Source organism: Haliotis asinina, chromosome 1 (assembly GCF_037392515.1).
Source record: "Haliotis asinina isolate JCU_RB_2024 chromosome 1, JCU_Hal_asi_v2, whole genome shotgun sequence".
Classification (NCBI taxonomy): domain Eukaryota; kingdom Metazoa; phylum Mollusca; class Gastropoda; order Lepetellida; family Haliotidae; genus Haliotis; species Haliotis asinina.
The window spans coordinates 24,042,976-24,062,959 of NC_090280.1; the positions used below are offsets into that span (position 1 = coordinate 24,042,976).

The window sequence follows — 19,984 nt, forward strand, 5'->3', positions numbered from 1 at the left end:
AACAATGTAAACATTGTAAACAATGTAAACAATGTAAACATTGTAAACAATGTAAACAATGTAAACAATGTAAACAATGTAAACATTGTAAACAATGTAAACAATTGTAAACAATGTAAACGTGCCGACAGCGTTTTGGATTATTTTACTTTCTCTGTCAGTAACCACTTATACACTTACGGATTTGGTTATGGATTTAAGAATGACAACGGCAATTTGGTATCTTTAAAAACCTAGATATAGATAATCAAACCTTCTTTGATTCACCTCCTAAATTTTCTTCTTTACGTGTGTGTAACTCAATGAAAGTATCATTTTATTTGAATATTCCTGCATTTAAACTGCGCTGTCACAATTTCGATCGTCAAGCAGTAATCTTAACCTCTCAAAAACTAGGCATATCCACATCTTATAGAATCTGCCCATTTTGTATAGTGTCTTGTGTTTTCACCAATTTCACGTTTGTCTTATACATACACCCCTTATATGATGATCCGAGAAGTAATATTCTCCCACAGTTGGGTGTATCCCTCAGAAAAAAAGTTTTTCTTTCTGCTGACTTGTAGTAACAGATGTACTCTGACTGCCATGCCAAGCTTGAGTTTATGCAGGTAGCAAAGGTACGGTGAGGCCCCATGGTCCCCAACAAGGTTATCTCCCTTCAGTACGCTGTGACCAATCCGTTTTTATATTGTACTGTCCATAACATTGGTGTAATTTTGCTGTTACACGCAAGTTTTAATTCTCTATCCTTGATAATCTAGTTATTTTACTGTCCCCCGTCGACATGTTATCATAATATCATTGCGTATGGGGAGAATTTATAATTGTGTAAAGTCGAGATACGACTGAAATATTGCCGATGTGACTACAAATGTTGACTCACTCACAAAAGTCTGGAGTGGGGTTGGGGATGTGGTGGGTGTGGGGTGGGGGTCATTCACATGACGCATATATATTCTCTATAAAAACAATCATTGAAGATCACACCTCAACCCCAGTCATAATGAATGGTCCCCTTGTACAGCATCAGACTCTATGTGCGTAGACACCATGAATGGTTTATGAATGTAAGTTTCAGTTGTGTCACAGACACGTGATAAAACACACACACGTGAAGTGTATACACAACCTCTGTGTGACTATGGTTGACTACAACTGCACTGTATGAACATATGCAGGAATTACTCGTAAGTATACCGTTTATTCGACGTCATCAAATTCACTCTCTCACTTTAGCTAAGGAATTACTCACAAGTTTACAAAACGCAACACATTCAGTCACTTATCATCTCCCCAACTGGCATGCATACTTGGTTTGTCTGTTGTTTAACAACAATAGCAATATCTCAGCAAGATGGCGAGAGTCTGTAACTCATCGAAGCTGGAACAGACAAAGTGACCAACAGCGTTTGCATCGATCTACACAGTTGGGATATAAAGACATGTGCCAACCAAATCAGTGAGCCTGACCACCCGATCCCGTTAGTCGCCTCTTGTGTTTCGGTGCTGCGAGTTGGAGACTGGTTTTTAGCATTTTCTTTGAGACACTCCGTATTGAGTGGGGAGTGAGCGCTTGCTGAAATCTGTCTAACTAAACGTGGCTGGCGAATCCTGCAAAAACAGCCCAAGCGTGATCTTGACACTGATCCCGTCGAAACTGGTCGCAGACTGTCCAGCTCAACTGATTTACTGGCTATGTCTTCTTGTACTTGAAACTGTTCACAAGGCACCTTTGAAGTTGAATCCTCTCACCGTAGCTAAAGGTATACAAAGCCTTGCCAGGGATGTTAAAACATTAAACGATTGTTTCGGTGCTCTCCTGGTTGAGTGAGAAAACCATGCTACTAGCCACCAACCTTATGAGTACTGAACCTTTTGTCGGCATTCTAGTCACGGTCGCAGCTCACAAAACACCCAACACGGGCAAAACTAAAGGAACTGTCAGGGATCGCGATCGATTGTTTGCGGACATGTCAGAAATTGACATCGTCTCGGAGATGGAGGATCAAGGCATGTTTTATGTCAAGCTCTTTACAGCCCGTAGAAATGATGCTGCTATGAAAACAAATACGTATCTGTTTTCTTTCTGTTCTCCAAATATTCAATAAATGCAGGATACTGTAACATCAACATTTGTTCATTCCAAACTCTCTTAGATGCTTCAAATGTCAAAACCTCCGTCACAGTATTACTTGCACATTGTTTGTGGTGAAAAGACACACACAACAGAAGATTGTGATAGTAATGTTAAGAAACGTACAAACCGCATTAGTGTACAGTCATCATCCTCTAAGGACTACCCTGTCTAGAAGTATCAAAAAGAGATCAACTAATATTCACAGTCAGAACATAAGCTCGAAAGCTCTGAACATAAAGGAAGCTACACTTCCATTACCAAAACACCGTCGTAAGCAACTACACGATTAACAAAATCATCTGCAAAATGCCAAACTAACTTAACTTGGGTTACATCAAAAACTCCTCTGATTTTCTCACCTACAATATTTAACCAAAGGCCAGAATCACTTTCTTGTACTTCTCAAATCCAGTCAGTAGCATCCTCCGATCACGAGTCATCTTCTCAATCAACCCCAAAATCTTCACAATCGTTAAAATCAAAAGTAAAAAGCTAGATTCTTTGACAAAAGTGGCAGAGCCACCAATAGGCCAGAAAATAGAAGCAAAATGTACAACAAATGCAGATCACTTGAGGACATGGACCTCTCCGAAAACGTCCGTTCTAGGGCATACAGCTTGTCGCCCACCAAACAAGAGATAGGTATCGGGATAATATCATACAGTAGAATTGCACAGGACTGAAGACTAATTTCAGTGACTTGCAACTACTAGTCCATGATTTTACACCGTCACCAATCTGTCTGGAGGAGTCATGTTTAAAACAGGCGGATACTTAAAACCTACGCCATTTCAATGCTTAGCATTATTTTTCACCTTCGGGTGATCGGGCCACTGGCGGATCTTCGATCCTTATCAAACAGAATATCATCCTGTTGCCGTGCGGCTCACATGTTGCGCTCACATTATGCTCTTTGTATATCTCACCATCTTCAGCTCTTCAGAAGACTGACCTTCAAAACCCCAGCATATATTAACATCCTGGCACGGGAACTTATTCAGTTCTAGATTTATCACTTACAGATTCAGACCCGTTGAGCTAATTCGAATTGTCAGTCCATGATGACCTCTGTGGAAGTGACCATTTTCCAACGGTATTTAAACCTGTGAACCCATCTGATACTACCCCAGATGAAAAAGAAAGCTGAATGGAACAAGAATAAATATGGAATGGAACAAGAATATTTTCATTTACCAATTAATATTTTAGAAGAAAATTGAATTGTTAGATATATTTGGAACAATATGTTTTGCATATAGATAAATGGTAGTATAAATTAGCAACTGCGGTTGTTACTGGCTGTACCCTTACAAGAGGCTGAAGTACCATAAACGTATTGTTCTCCTAAGAGGGTACATAAAACCAGGTCTTTCTTTGAAAGCATTCTTTTTCTGTCATGCTTTTATACGGAAAATATGTATTGGTTTTATCTCTGGCTAAATTTGTCACAACAAGCTGGGCTTCATGTAGATCACAAAAGCACTGTCCCCCTGGTCCCTAGAGCGGTGATCAACCTTACCTGTTGGCGATCTATGGCCTATTTTTTTATTGTTAATAAGTGAGTGAGTGAGTTACTATTTAACGTCACATCGGCAATATCTCAGCCATATCGTGACGAGAACATTTAATAATGAAAAGCAATACATGCCTACTGTAAAAAACTGTCAACGAAGGACAATGAAACAACTAGAATATCACAAATGGTATTAAAACTAGCGTGGAAAGTTAAAACTAATATCACTAATCGGACAATACAATATTAAATCAGGCTATAGATTACCAACAACTCGAGGTAGATCACCATACTAGGGACCATGGGGACTTACAGTACCTTTGCTACCTGCATGGACCCTAGTTGGATTTACATCATCCCCTCAGCTGTTAGCAATTAAGACATATCTAGCCAATAATCAATAATACACATATGCTACGACTCAGAACAGTGGAAAGTTTAAATTTACTGTGAATGTTTTTGGACTTACGAACCCTCTTAGGAGGGCAATAATTTTACAATACTTCAAACCCCTTTGACGGTACAGCCACCAACGATTCAAGTTACTAGTCCAAACTACCAATACTTAAAATACATCTATTTACAGAACATATTATTCAAAATTCAACAAAAAAAAAAATCAATTTCTTTTAAAAAAACCCCAATAATTAAATGAGATCTAACGCTGGTAAAAAGATCCTTAATTGTTTTAACTATATTATCCAGCTCAGTGCTGGCAGCAGAAATACGTAGTTTTATTCTTAGAACAAGAGAAGATTTCTTATTGTATACTGAGGATTGAAAACACAGTTATATGCAGGGTTTGACTTATTTGAATACAGTTTTGCTACATACTGTAAAGCAAATTTTATACGTCGCCGATCAAGAGATGGCTCATCAGCCCCGACGTACAGACTATCAATAGGTGAAGTTCGAAAGGAGCCAAGACAAAGTCTTAGACCTTGATGATGGACAGAATCTAATAGGTTTAAGTTGCTTTCGCATGCTCCACCATAGACGATGGAGCCATAATCAGGTTTAGAAAGCACGAGTGATCGATATAGATGGAGAAGGGTAACTTGATCACCTCCCCATTTAGAATTTGAAACCACTTTCAACAAGTCATTTGCGTTCAGGCATTTAGTTTTAAAGGGATTTGATATGCGGAAAAACGTTAAGTGTCAATCAAAGATTAGACCCAAGAACTTAGCTTCCTTCACAGCTTTAATTGGTGTGCCATCAAGAGATAGTTCGGGATCTTTATGTGGTTTGTATTTATGACAAAAATGTATGCAGTTAGTTTCGATTTAGAAAATTTAAAGCCGTTTTCAAGACACCATTTATTAAACACAACTGCATTTGCATATGGTATGCATATTTTTACCACAACAAGAAATATTAAAATCATCCACAAATAGCGATCCATCAATTGAATCGCTTAAAAATATTGATAGACTGTTTATCTTTATACTAAAACGTGTGACAGACAAAATACTGCCTTGTGGAACACCCTGATCCTGATTGTAATGATCAGACAGGGTAGAACCCACTTGAAACTGTCTGTCATTCAAACAGTTGGCTATAAATTCAGGCAAAGGACCTCGCAAACCGAAGTCATGTAAGTCTCTTAAAATACCATATTTCCAGGTTGTGTCATATGCTTTTTCTAGATCAAGAAAAGATAGACACGTCATCCAAATGATTCCAAACGCACTAAGTGGTCGACTGTACTTCTGTTTTTTCGGAAACCACACGTCTGTTATGAGATTATTTGTTTCCAAGTACCAAACAAGTCGATTATTTATCATGCGTTCCATGGTCTTGCAAACACAGCTGGTTAAACAAATCGGACGATAATTGGATGGATCCGTATGATCACGTCCAGGTTTAGGTATTGGTACTACTATAGCTTTACGCCATGAAGAAGGAAATTTCCCGGTAGTCCAAATATCATCAAAAATATATAAGAGCGTCTCTAAACAGGATTCTGGTAAGTGTTTCAGGAGTTGATAATGTGTGTTATCAGCTCCCGTAACGGTGTCATGAGCTTGATCAAGAGCAGTATGGAGCTCATGAATAGAAAAAGTTTCATTATAATCTACCCCATTATCAGAATTGAAATTGATATTTTTCTTTTCGTGTTGTTTTTGATACTGCTGGAATTTAGGTACATAATTAGAAGAGGAAGAGTGTTTAGCGAGGGTTTCACCCAGTTTATTTGATAAATATCTGATTTATCTGTAAGTAACTGATCTCCATGTTTAAGGTGATGGACACTAGATTCAGTACCTTTACCTTTAATTTTCCGGGCCATGTTCCATACCTTGGACATGGGTGTCCGAGAATTTATTTTGGATACATAATTTTGCCAAGATTGGCGTTTGTTCTGTTTAAAAGTACGCCACGCTTTAGCATTTAAAATTTAAAATTTATTTTAATTATGAACCGTAGGATGGCGACGGAAATAATGTTCTGTTTTTTTCCTTGCCTTCCGAGCTTGTTTGCATTCAGGTTTAAGTTTTTCAGCACACAGTGTTTCATATAAAACCCAGTTAGCCTTTTTCAAATTCCCCCTTGATGATGGAGGGAGATCAGATTGAGTTACAGATTTTAGTATAGTAGCAGAATGGTCACTTCCACAGAGTACGGACCATTCAAATTCATTTAGTAGTTCTGAATATGTGACTGACAATTCGAGAGCAGAATAAGTCCCTGTACCAGGGTGTAAACATGTGCTGGAACCATCATTGTAAATGCATAAATCATTATCAGAACAAAAGTCCTCCAACAATTTACCTTTAGCGTTTGTGGTTGCACTACCCCAGAGTGGGTTGTTTTCTCACCACAGTGAGCACACACAACAGACAATGTGCAAGTAGTTACACCGTGTCCATATTTCTGGCAATTAAAACACCTGAGCGGGTTGGGGATGTAGGTATCAACTTGAATGTTACAGTAGCTTGCCTTCACTGATTTTGATCGCGTTTGGAGAGGACAAAGTAAACAGATATGTATTGGTTTTGATGGTTTCAATATTTTTCCGAGTTGAAAAGCGCTTGACATAGAGCACACCTTGACCCTTCATTTCTGATACTATATCAAGGTCCGATATATCATCAAACAATTGATCCCGATCTCTAATGATACCTTTACTCGTGTTCAAGGTTTTGTGAGCAGAGACCGTGACCGGAATGCCCACGACAGATTTAATGTTCATCAGGTTAGTTGATTGTTGCCTTTTTCCGCATTCAACTAGCAGTGCACCCGAACGTAAGCGTCTAATGGTTTTAACATCCCAAGCAATACCTTGAATACCCTTGGATACAGCAAAGGGGTTCAGCTTTAACGGTGTCTTGTCAGGAGTCTCAATCACAACGAAACGCGGCCAATACTCAATCGATGCAGACGGTCTGTGGTCAGTATCAAAAGGGTCAATATCAAGTGGACGTTTTTGGGTTTTATGTTGGGATTTCATAAGCCATGGTTAGTGTAGTAGCTCCCCACCCACCACGGAGTATCACAAGGACAATGCTAATGCAAGCGGGCATCCAGCTTGCAGCACCAAGGATACCCGGATGATATACTCCAGTAGAAGAATTATAAATAATTAATCCACCAGATTGGCCCATGAGCCACCGCCTTCTGGGCATAAGACTAGGCAAAGTTTTTGAAAAACATAATTATCAAGTCTAATCTTTTGAATAAGAATGCAATGACCATATTTTCAAAAAGTCCAAATACAAATGTTGTGCAATCGTATAAAATCCATGCACAGGGCTTGGCGTGACCAGCCGATTGATAGAATCGGGCCAGTTCAACCACCCGTCTAGGTGAAGTAAGGGCCGAAGTGGTGTGTTGAGCAAATGGAACGCAGTTAAAAGCCTAACTGCCCTCAACCACCAGGATCCCGTCCTCCGCCGACACGGCACGCAACCCATGGCAAACAGGTTGCCCAATTTGGTCGCCTCTTACGACCAGCAATGGGGTGCTGTGGACACATTCTGTCTCGGGTCCACACGGGAATATGTCCGTTGATAAATGCTACGTCGGTCAGTAAAACAGATATTGTGTGATGATGATGAGGTGTGGATTTGAAATCCGGATCAACCTTTGCTGAGAAATTGTATAAGGAAATAAGGTGAAATGAACTCCAGTAATATTATGACCCATAAAGATCCAGGTTGATCTTCAGTAACCCATGCTTGTCGGAGGAAGCGACTAACAGAATCGGGTGGTCAGATTCGCTGAAGAACCAACCAGCCGACCAGGAATGCGAAATACACGCCGGTACACAGAACCATTAACCCGCAGTACATTGTCTTGACCGTGTCCAATGGTGTGGCTGTATTCTGTCTCAACCTTCCCTCGTTATCTAGTTATTTAATAGGAATCGTCCGTGATAGATCAGAATACTGTTTACCCCCGACACATCACATGAAAGTGTAACGATGTTCAGTAAGTCTCCGCAAGCACATTTGTCTCTATGTTAACGTCCAGTTTAAAACGTGTGCATGTTTTTGCATGTAACGAATGAGCAAATGAAAGCACCAATTTGTGTTTCGTTTTGTGTAAGTGGATTCAAATTCAAGGACATACGTTTCACATCACTCCGTCTTCTGTTTCGGTTCAGGAATGTTTCGTTCTGTAGTGAGTGGGTTTAGTTTTACGCCGCTTTTAGTAATATTCCATCAATATCACCTTGGGGTGACACCAGAAGTGAGCTTCACATATAAGGCCCATGTTGGGGATCGAATCCTGTCTTCGGCGTGACGAGCGAACGCGTTTACCACTATTCTATCCCATCGACCTGAATTCACGTCAAACGCACGGTAACACGTTTACCTGCGTACGTCATCGCCCATGTGAAGAATTTTCAAGATATTAATTGACCTTGAAATGTTAAATTGTTCGATTAGCAGCATAGCGTGAATGAGTGAGTGAGTTAGTGAGTTAGTGAGTGAGTGAGTGAGTGAGTGAGTTCAGCCATATAGCGACGAGTGCAACGTATAAGAAACCTAGCCTTTACATTAAGTGTGCACGCCTATATGTAGGATCCTCTTCTGATCCTCCTTCTTGTTGTGTCCCAAAATAGGGGCTAACCAAACTGCGCGTTTCGGTTTTTGGACTGAACCACTGTACCTGACCACCCTGCGAGTGGCGCAATGGCATCTCCCATATGTCAAACCCTCCTCGTCTCCTGGCTGAACATTCTCCTGCGCTCCTCCGTGCTGATTATGGGGTCACGATGGATGCTCCAGTGCGTCATAGTCATCGGTAATGTCAAATAATTATGCTTTCAGTTATTAGTTATTCGTTTAATGCACGCATACGTACATATTCATTATTGTAATGAGAATAGAGACGACCATAACCTTTCCACAGCAATAATAAATCTCAGATAAAAGCAGAGTCCATTGTACATAGTCAAAGTCATCTGTAATGACGAATGCTTTTCAGTTTTCAGGTGTTCATGATTAATACAAGCACACATTCATGATTATGATGAAACATATTATTCTCATGTCACGGTAATATCAAATACTTTTCTTCAATGTGCAGCTATATATAATTAATACAACTGCAAGCACTCGCATATATTCATGATCATAATAAAACATGTTATAGTCATAGTAGTCGATGATGCCAGCTTCCAGTGATTACCAGGTTAAAGGGAAATTAACCCCGATTAACTTTCTTTACTTGTTTTATAACTCTTCAGAACACATTTCTCCTTTTGGCGGTCGATGTTTTCTTTGCATGTGTTAATTATTTGGTCGAGTATGCCGACAAAATTGAGTAATAAATAACCTTGCAAATGAACACTTTTTACCATACTCATTGATCTTATGTTGACTAAGTACGGGACGGTGCGGTAGACCAGTGGTCAAAGCATTCACTCGTCACGCTCAAGACCCGGGTTCGATTCCCCATACGGATAGACTGTGTGAAGCCCCTTTCTGGTTTCCCCCGACTAAATGCAATTGGGTGATAGGCTTTATTATCTTATCCCAGTTGCGAAGATCGATGTTCATGTTGTTGATCACTGGCTTGTCTGGTCCAGACTTGATTCTCTACAGACCGCCGCCTCCATATAGCTATAATATTGCTGAGTGCGGCGTAAACTAAACTAACTAACTCACTCATTAAAATAATGTAAGAGTATGTAGAGTCGATTTAAGTCTTCATGTCTTTAGATTCTGTATTAAAAAGAATATCAAACTTTGCTCATGTGGACGTTTGTAGGTTTTAGACATCTGTTTAGTGACTTTAGCACAGACAAATCATAAACCTCGGTAAATCTTTCAGCAACGTGTAAACGATGTAAATGTAAATGTTATCCGAACATGTCTTCTGTCACATCCATAACAATTAATAAACTTTTGAAACCCGTGAAATTTCATGATTGTACGTAGAGGAGTTATCAGGTATGAATATGATGATGACCGTCCATGTAATATCGTGTCCAGGTCTTCGCTTGGCATGCGGCGTGGTTGTAAACACTACGGACAGGACAGCAATTGAAGGTCCGAACCCAGTCGACATTACTTGCTCATTCAGTTTGTCTGAAGGGGAGGAGGTAGATTATGTGTATATTGACACGTACGTTGACAGTATCGGTTTTGTTGATCTGGTGAACTTCTGGCCCCTCAACAACACGGCGGAGTACCTGTCGGGTGGCGCCAGACTGAGGAACAGAACGACCCTGGTGGTGGAAGATGGTTACGTGACTCTCAGGTTTGACGTGGTGGAGTGTGGAGACGCTGCCAGCTACTACTGCAACGTTCAGACCAACGCCACGTACTCCTATGAAGGCATGGACTTACAAGTTGTAGGTGAGTCGGCGGTGAGTCTGGAGCTTGTTTGGCAAAAGACGTTAACAACTAAAGCTTTTGCCTTATGGAAAGCACTTAGAAGTGAAATATCAATGCTGAAATCACGCCCTGTCTGTCTGTCTGTCTGTCTGTCTGTCTGTCTGTCTCTGTCTCTCTCTCTCTCTCCATCCCCAATGTGTTCCATCCGGTTCAAACCATGACGTCAACATCGGCGTTCCTTAAGTTATCAGAACCGAAGAATGACTCTTAGCGCTGTCATGTTCAAATGTTGGGCCAGTACTGTTGATGGGTTGATGCCTTACGGGCTCAGAGAACATAAACAATCATCGAAGGTACATCAACTCATGGTCACCGAATGACCAGTGAACAACGTATTTATCGTACCGAACACCTGAATGCTAATTCTGAACTGGTTAAATCATGGGTACGGATCGTACAATTCAGGCAACCTGAGTGAATCAAACTATTCGAATCTCGTAGCCATCGCTAAATTTTACAGACGACACACAAAAAAACCCACAAATTTTGATTAATCGATTTGCTTTCGCAAAAAAATCCATGCATCATGCGTGATTCAATATTATTCGAGATAAAGGAGTACTACCACGAAGTACCGAGTGAGTTGCCATTGCCAGCGGGGTACTAAATATGTAAAAGATATCTGTAAAATAATTAAGATCATCGAGTACATAATTTTACAAGAAATTAATTCAAGATATCTGGAAATTCAACTGAAAATATCTTGAATTCAGTTCCAGATATCATGATATGATTGGCACATATCCACAAATGTTCAATTAGTGATATCTCTAATTCGATTATAGATATCTTTGCTATTACTATAACATTGTTTGGAAGATGTCTTGAATTGTATTGAATATATCTTGAATTAAATTAGACATATATTTCAGTGAATTAAAGATATTTTGAGTGGAGACGATTGCAAGGTGTCTTTAAATACTTCCGGCTACATATCTGTAAATACTTCCGGTTTGGGGAATGGCGGGGTACAATTAGTACTGACCGAGAGTCCGCGATGCTCCTATTCAGTCAAGACAAAATCTTGCATCACGACCGAGAACACCACTTTCGTTAATTCTACTCAAATGCTCTAGTACCCCTAGTATTTTCTTGAGTCAACTCTTGTATCAACGGTAGCGAGCTGACATGTTACATGTAGCAATGCGCCAAATTTCAGTAGTCTGTTTGTGTAGGTGCTCTGCATTGGCGGCGCGCAATGCTCACTAAATTGTTTGACCCCATTAACACGTGTTGTTAGATATATATGATGTCCTCTCTGCAAGGAAATCTGTAAATTATGACATGAAAACAGATGACATCGTTATACAATACAGTTTAGCAGCTTGTACACTCTAGGTGCATCACATTGACTTTAATCGGGATCTATCACATTTGTTTTCTATCCACGACAAAAACAATGTGTTATTCCTTGGTGATTTCAGTGTGCACTATGACAATAAAAACAATGCTAAAGTGAAGATAGGTCCCGGGGAAGAATATGCCTTCAGCAACCCATGCTTGCCATAGAGGGCGACTGTGCTTGTCATAAGAGGCGACTAACGGGATCGGGTGGTCAGGCTCGCTGACATGGTGACACATTGCGCAGATCGATGCTCATGTTGTTGATCACTGGGTTGTCTTGTCCATACTCGATTATTTGCAGACCGCCGCCACATAGCTGGAATATTGCTGAGTGCGGCGTAAAACTAAACTCACTCACTCACTGCTGCATAATGTTTCTGTGTTGTAAAACTATGTGGAATAGTTCAAATTTCCAGCAGTATTTATCGAAAACTTACAAAATACATACAGATCAATAAACCTCCGTAGACCATTAATCATATACAATAGGAATTACATAAGGAACTTGTATTAGTTTTACTGAACCGAATATTGTAGATAACAGATATTTGTCCCAAGTTAAAAATGATAAGTTGCCTTTTCATGGCAGGATGAACTTTTATTTGAAAGTATTTTTGATGACACATCATCGTCTTTTGTTTAAAGGTAAAGTTGTTTACCTTTACAAAGGATGAATGTTCACAGTGCAAGATATCAAAATTGACCGTAGAACAATTATGTGAATGCTCACACCTTGTTTTAGAATTATGTTGTCTAGTCTTATGTTGTACACTGTACAGTCTTCAACATCCAACACTGTTGGGGGAACTGACACTTGACAAAATGTTCACATCCGTTTAAAGTTTTTTCACAGATATTTTTGTACAGGTGAAATTTCACAACCATTATTTTCAACTTGAAGTTATTGTTTATTCCTGCGGTGAACAGAGAATTCTAATCAGGAATATTTAACCTCAAAATGTTTCACTAACGATTGTATTTTGTTGTGATTTGGTTTCAATCAAACTGTAGGAAGACCTTCACAAATGTTTTAATAGCTGTCCTAAAACGTTGGTGTGGAGAAGATTCGATCCTGTTTCACGAAAAGGTCTTAATAGCGGTACTTGAAACGTTTTCATAACGTTTAATAAACGTTTCGTAAACGTTCTAAAAACATCATCAAAACGTTTTTTAAAAACATTTCCATGAGAAACTACTAGAGACCGTTTTAGAAACGTTTTGTGTTAGCTTGGATCTCAGTCGCGACGTTCCGACTTTTTTATCTGTGTTCCAGGACAATACAGTCCTATCCTTCATCTTTGGTCAAGATGAATTGCTTCATTCAAACCCATTCTGAAGTTAAACGATTTGTTGTTTGGATAAAGGTGTTCCCAATCTGTCCTTCCCATCATACTATATTTATCCATGTTTAGATTTAATATTAGGATTAGGTAACACATATCTCAAACTGCGGCTGAGGAGCACTATCCACAACTTTGAGTTTCGTTTATCCAAAGAAAAATTGCCCACAATGTAAATAATGATAATTTGAGAGAAAAACACTGTTTCTGTTTTGGCAACTTCCCTCCCCACCCCCCACCCCTCTCCAAAATATCCAAGTGTCAGACGATTGTAGTCCGGATAAGACATACTGCTGCTGTAGAGTCCTCCATCATAAATGACTTCGAAAAGAGGTTACGTTGTGTTTTTACACTGTTTCACATTACTTTCTGGAGTCCAAGAATTATATTTTGTAGACCAATGGAACCATTGCACCACTACTTCTTTTTGTTTATTTTTTGGCCCTCTTTTTGACAATTTCTTGAACTCTGTACTCCTGATTGGGATTTTCTACCACTGCTTGTAGCTCTGATGAATGAAAGGCACCTTTAATAGGATCACCGCCCCAGTTTTTAAGCTTGTCTTTGCCTTGAGACCAATATGTTCTTATTACTATAAAGGTTTCACCAGACCATTTTTCTTGACATTCTCTGATCTAGTTAGGTGCCTGATTCTGACTTTATCACCCACTTTGAAGGTGAGCTTCCTTTTTACGGTGTGTGGGTTTATTCAAATACTGATAGAGTCTCACTCATTAGTTATACTAGCAAGGCACTGTTCTAACATTTCATGTGATTTCATGTGATTGTAGCTCTTGTAAGGTATCGATATATCTATAACTAAATGTTTCAACATATACCTATAACATGTACTCTCTCAGCATAGGGAGCCTTGGTTTCATTCAGCATAAACAGTTGGGTTACCTTGTGCTTTTTCAGAAAGGCTTCTTAATCCTAAACCCATGCCATATTGAAAAATACCATGTCAACGATTTTGTGTCTTCCATGATTCAGTCAATGCTTTCAGCACTTCTGGACCTTTTGTCGACATCAGCGGAAGTACCCACAAATAACATGGAAACAGATCTGTGATGACTAATGAATACTTCACACAATGGTTGAACTGTGCCTGTGAGACCATATCCATGAGATCCGATTGCCAGTGGCTATCAAGGCCTTCGATCACATACTCATTTCTTGGAAACGTTCTCCTACCTTGATAAGTTGTGGTATAGGTGTCTTGTCATTTCAACCATGTCATAATTCTATGTAAACTAATTATAAACAAACCCTTATCGGTTCTAAAGTCAAAAATAAATGAGGTCACTCACAGGTCACACACTCGCCAAGGAACCACACATGTTGTCATAAACACAAAATGTCGAAACATCCGCTATATCCCACCACTACAACACATGTCTATCCACGAGGCACGGGTTAAGGTTTACAAGACAATTTCTAAAACAGTGCTTTGAGTATGCAATGGTTTCACTCGAGCATCCTTGACATCCAACTCTCAGTCTACAGTGATGAAAGAAACGATCCATTCAAAGTACCCCTAAACTGACGTTAGTTAAATCTTCTCAGAAAATAACTAGATCTCTAACCGCTCGATTTCGTCTTTAGGACCCATATCCAAACCAAAAATAATACTACCCAACGGCTGCTATGACGACGGTCAGGACCTGGATGTAGCCTGTCTTGGAGCTGTAAGAGGATCTGATGCTAACTTCAAGTGGTATGGGTACCGTGAAGGTCATGACCCCGTTGACCTGACGCCCTACGCTGACCGAGGTGCCCCCTACCAACCGGATGGAAAATGTGGATACAAACTGATAACACATTTGAAGATCAACCTGACGAGCGAGGACGATGGCATGGTCCTGCGTTGTGTCTTGAGTGACCAGACAGAAGGCTTGTCTCCATCCCCAAGGGACGTCTGTGGTGAATATTGTATGGAGACGGATAAGCTCACAATGTCAGGTAGGGCGCGTGGAGGATCCTTTATTCAAATTCATAATGCATGTTTCAGATTAGATTACAGCCCATTACCCCTTTATCATACATCATTTGATATAATTTAGCTGTGTTTTGTCATACACATGTGACAAAAACGTATATCACATCATTAGTTGGTCGGAAAACATCCTATATTTTACTTCGCATGTTATAAGCGTTTATGGCTAAAATGGATAGAATTATCATTAAAACGCCCGCTCGTTATCAGAATGAGCGGGCCAGTGTAACTTAATAATGCCCGCAAAATGCGTGACGACAGGCCATTATCAGGCTTGTTATTAGGTGATGTCATAAGTACCTCAGCTGTTGAAGTTCAATCACCTACGGTTCGTTTGAACTTGGGCTCATTATTGACGATATATCTGGCTCACATTCGTCACATGTACCTTTGACAGTATGCACTTTCTTGCCTGTGCCAACCATAACAATTGTTCCAATATTTACAATATACCGAAAACAGTGATCACTGAAAATAATGTCGACTTGTAGTATGGACAGAGGTAAAGGTCGAATGTCGTCACTCTCGTGACGTCATCTGTATTGTTCTGTGACGTATCTATGTTCGTAAAATGTGTGTCAGTGACCCCCGTCGTTTGTTGTTAGTAGTAAATGCTTCTAAACCGATGCCGTTGTTTTTATTCTTATTTTAACAAAAAGTGTACTCATTTTAGCCATAATAACGGTAACGCTATTTTTCAGTGCATTGTCACTTGCAGGAGCCCTCGGTCTGTTTTCGGGCAGTTAATGAAAGACCTCGGGCTTCTGCAAATGATAATGCCCTGACAAATAGCGTTACCCTTATAGTAATATCAGCGTTCACCTTATAGTAACATAGTTTTTCACATTAGATAACTTTACTATGTTACTAATGTGCTGCATCATATTGCACATGACTAGGAAGTTACAAACAAATATCATGCAGTATATCATATGTATACACATGGTATATCATACATCACATTAGATCGGGGTTTAAACGTGTTATGTTATACCTCAAATCAATAGCTAAATATTAACGGGTTGTACATTACAGTATACCATTGGAGGGCTATACACAGGTTACATCGAACATTACATCATGAGATAGTTATAAACGTGTTATATCATACACTACATCATTAAGTAGTTATAAAAGTCTCATCTCACTACACCATAGGGTAGTTATAAACATCTTATATCATATACTACACCAATACGTAGTTGTGAATATGTTATGTCATACACTACACCATTAGAGAGTTATAAGCACGTTATGTGATCCACCTGACGAGGGGGCACGAATTAGCCTGGAAACGTCGTGTTAAAAGAATTAAAGAAGTTGTCATCCATAATAGTGTCTTGTAATACACCATATTGTGTAGTTTTAAGCGTTTGATATACACTACATCATTCGGTAGCTATAACCGTGTTATATCATACTCTACACCATTATGTAGTTATAAACATACTATCACATACTACACACGTTTAGATGGTTATAAAGGTGTTCGATCATAAAAACATTATCCGATGGTTATAACTGTGTTACATCGCACACCACCTCATCAGATGTAATAAATTATAGGATGTTTATATAGCACACATATTCATGCAACTATTGCTTGCTCAAGGCATAGAGACGCTATATCATACAACATACACTTAGTTGGTTGTCAACGGGTTTATTAGACGATATTCAAGATACTGCATGTTATCATCTACATGCTTGATGTTTTGTCCTCCCAAAAACACTAGCCATGCATGTGAAACCTTAACAAAGAGCCATGACGTTATTCTGGGAGCGGTGTAGTACCCTAATGGTTAAATCATCCGCTTACCATACTGAAGACCCGGGTTCGATTCCCGGGTACAATGTCTGGAGTGCATTAATGGTGTCCTCGGTCAGGGTATTGCTGGAATATTGCTAAACGCGACGTAAATCCATACTCACTCACTAACATTCTGCGCAGAGATCGATATAATTATGGTCTCTGTTCTGCACGAACCTTTATCAAACTTGTCAGATCCAAAGTCGTTTAAGCAACACAATGATATCAATATTAGCATGCCCGCTTCACTTTTACATGTTTGTATCTTCATCGAATGCTTATAATCCACTCTCCTTTGGGCTTTTGCTGATGTTCCAGCGCCACTCTCCAAGCCCACACTGACCGTGGGCAAGACAACAGGTTGTGTGGGAGATTCTGTGACCTTCCACTGTTCTGGACCTGTCGGTGATCCATCTGGATCCTTCACGTGGATCGCACGACGACCGGGACAGGTGCCCGTGGACCTGACACCTCTATCTGATCCTGGCTACCCCTACCTACGTCACCGATCTTGTACCTATGAAAGGCATGATCACCTCACCCTGACGCTAGTGCAGGCTGACCAGGATATGTCCGTCAGTTGTGAGGTTTCTCATCCGTCACTCCCCATCTCAGAAGGAGACAGCTGTGGATTGTATTGTTCGGAATCAGAAAGGATTAGTCTTGCTGGTAGGTACAATAACGGATAGGGTTAGTTTTGGACGGACAAGGACAGACATAGATTGTCTAGCGTTGCAAAAGTCTTGCTGGTAAGAGGAAGAACGGATAGGGATTGTCTAGCGTACCAGCAACTTTGCTGGTAGGTACGAAAAAAACGGGTGGAGATGGTCTTGCATAGCAACACTTTTGCTGCTAGATACAAGAGCGGATAGGGTTAGTCATGGTAGCAACAGTTTTACTGGTAGGTATATGAACGGATAGGATTTGTGTTAATCAATCATGTTGGACAATGCAATGTCATTTTTGTGGTGGTTACATGGCGGGCTGGGTCACTTCTGTTTGTATACACCTGTATTACTCTAATCTATTAACAGCCCACCTCCACCCCTAATCGCGACCCCTGTATTTGGCATATACTGACTACTTGACTGCAACGGACGTTTGTAAAGGAAAATATATTTCTCTAACAATATTAAATCTAGATATTTTGTAAAACCCAGGTTGTGAAATACAGTTTGGATCTCCTTTGGTTGGTATTGGAAGATCTATGGTAAGGCTGTCAGGCCTTTGGGAATGAAGGTACATGTACATGTGTACCATGGAGGCAGCCATTTTAGTTTCCGAAGACAGCAAATGTTCGGATTCCGCCCTAGAATAGCAAGGGATTCTAAAAACACGAAATTCACAAAATTGGATTGGGATTAATTAGTGATGTAAATAGGATAATCTGGAATGGCAATAAATCTTTTTGACACAGCTGATTTCACCAAGATGGCTGAACAAGGTTTGCTTCGGTTTCAGATGTGACCACGTGCGGCTGTTCAGGAAAGCTTGTGAACGTCTTCATCCTCCTGTGCTCCCTGATTCTGATACGACTACATCACGACGAGCTGCTTGTGTGACACGAACTGAAAGTACACACACATATATACATGTATATGCAAATAATGAGTAAACTGCAAATAATATTGAGATGCATATGGAACACTGGTGATTTTGCATTATGTATTGGATGTGAGTCGGTGGTGTACAGAATGGTTGTTCAGTCAGATTTTGTCGAACAATTATAAGTATTAACATTGCTCATGATAAGCTCATATAGTCAGACAAAGATATGAGAAGAAAAAGAAATGTGTCGTATAATGTGTTGATGAAAAAGTAAAAGTGATACGATCCATTTGGCGTTGCTTCAGGGTTTTGAAGGGTGGGGAAAATATAACCCGATTTTAATGATTCTAAGGATGAAGCATTGTAGCAGGAAGACTGTTCCACAGGGTTGGTGATGCGAATTTGAATGACCTATGAGTGTTTGAGATGAACTGAGGGAACTGAGAGAAGATCCTGATTTGGGGAGCTTCCAAAGAGTAGGCTATTGCAATATTCAGTTCTGGAGAGAACAAGTGACTGATTGAGTTTGTAGCGGGATCTGTGATTATAAGATGGCAGATGTTACCAGTGAAGATGGAAGTATTCGTCTCTATAGAGATAGTTGACATGTCATGGTGATACAAGGATCAAGATAAACACCTAGGTTCTCGACATTCGATGAAAGTGAGGTATCTGAGCTGGCTACTGCGATGACCGTAGTGTCTATCCTTATCCAATGCAAGGTGCCAATCAAGATAGCCTCACTCCTGTCATCATTGAGCTTCAGCTCATTTATCATCATCCATGAGCTAATTGCCTTGGTGCACTGATTCACACTTTATCTGTCTATTTGTACATCACCCAGTTTGAAGGAATGCATTAATTAGAGGTCGGTTCACATCAAAGTCATCATGACCTTCTCCAAGGGTTTTGTGTATAACACAAAGAGAAATGACCCACGGACTGAGCCCTGGGGTACACCACATTCTAGAATCGTTGACGCAGACATCCTGTCAGAGACAAGAACTGACTGACTCCTCGTGCTCAGATAGGAATGGAACCAGGCCAATTCATCCCCTTGTATGTTATAACTTCCTGAAGATGTCTGAGGAGCTTCTCATAGTTGACCGTGTCGAACGCCGCTGAGAGGTCGAACAAGACGAGAAGTGACATATTTCCCGAGTCTGCATTGTTGTATTCACGTTTAGCTTGATAACGATGTTAGAATCCACATCGAAACGTCGCTCAACGTAATAAACAAGAAGTTGTAATCCATAAAGCTGTATGTTTCATTTTTGACTCACCAACTTCTAGAATGCCCATTAAACATGCATCTCAGATCATTTAGAATTTGAAGTAGGGCGGTCTCAGAACTGTGCTCAGGACGACAGGCAAATTAGAATTTATTAAGAAAATCATTGGAAGAGAGGTAGGATCTGAGTTTGACGTCAGCTGCACGTTCA

At 40.0% G+C, this 19,984-nt stretch overlaps 1 protein-coding gene across 1 annotated transcript; it reads left to right on the forward strand.

The window, feature by feature from the left end:
- Positions 1-8,866: 8,866 nt before the first annotated feature.
- On the forward strand, positions 8,867-18,635 carry LOC137277993 (uncharacterized). Its single transcript, XM_067810024.1, has 5 exons — positions 8,867-8,906; positions 10,100-10,465; positions 14,794-15,159; positions 17,313-17,663; positions 18,456-18,635. The coding sequence occupies exons 1-5, from the start codon at positions 8,867-8,869 to the stop codon at positions 18,554-18,556; spliced, it is 1,224 nt and encodes a 407-aa protein (XP_067666125.1). The 3' UTR covers positions 18,557-18,635.
- The last annotated feature ends 1,349 nt before the right edge of the window (positions 18,636-19,984 follow it).

What these genes read in the sequence shown, in the direction of transcription:
- LOC137277993 (XM_067810024.1), top strand. Translation starts at nt 8,867, where the DNA reads ATGGGGTCACGATGGATGCTCCAGTGCGTCATAGTCATCG. An exon ending in CATGGACTTACAAGTTGTAG is followed by an intron (nt 10,466 to 14,793) that starts GTGAGTCGGCGG and finishes TTTCGTCTTTAG; the next exon opens with GACCCATATCCAAACCAAAA. An exon ending in CACAATGTCAGGTAGGGCGC is followed by an intron (nt 15,160 to 17,312) that starts GTGGAGGATCCT and finishes CTGATGTTCCAG; the next exon opens with CGCCACTCTCCAAGCCCACA.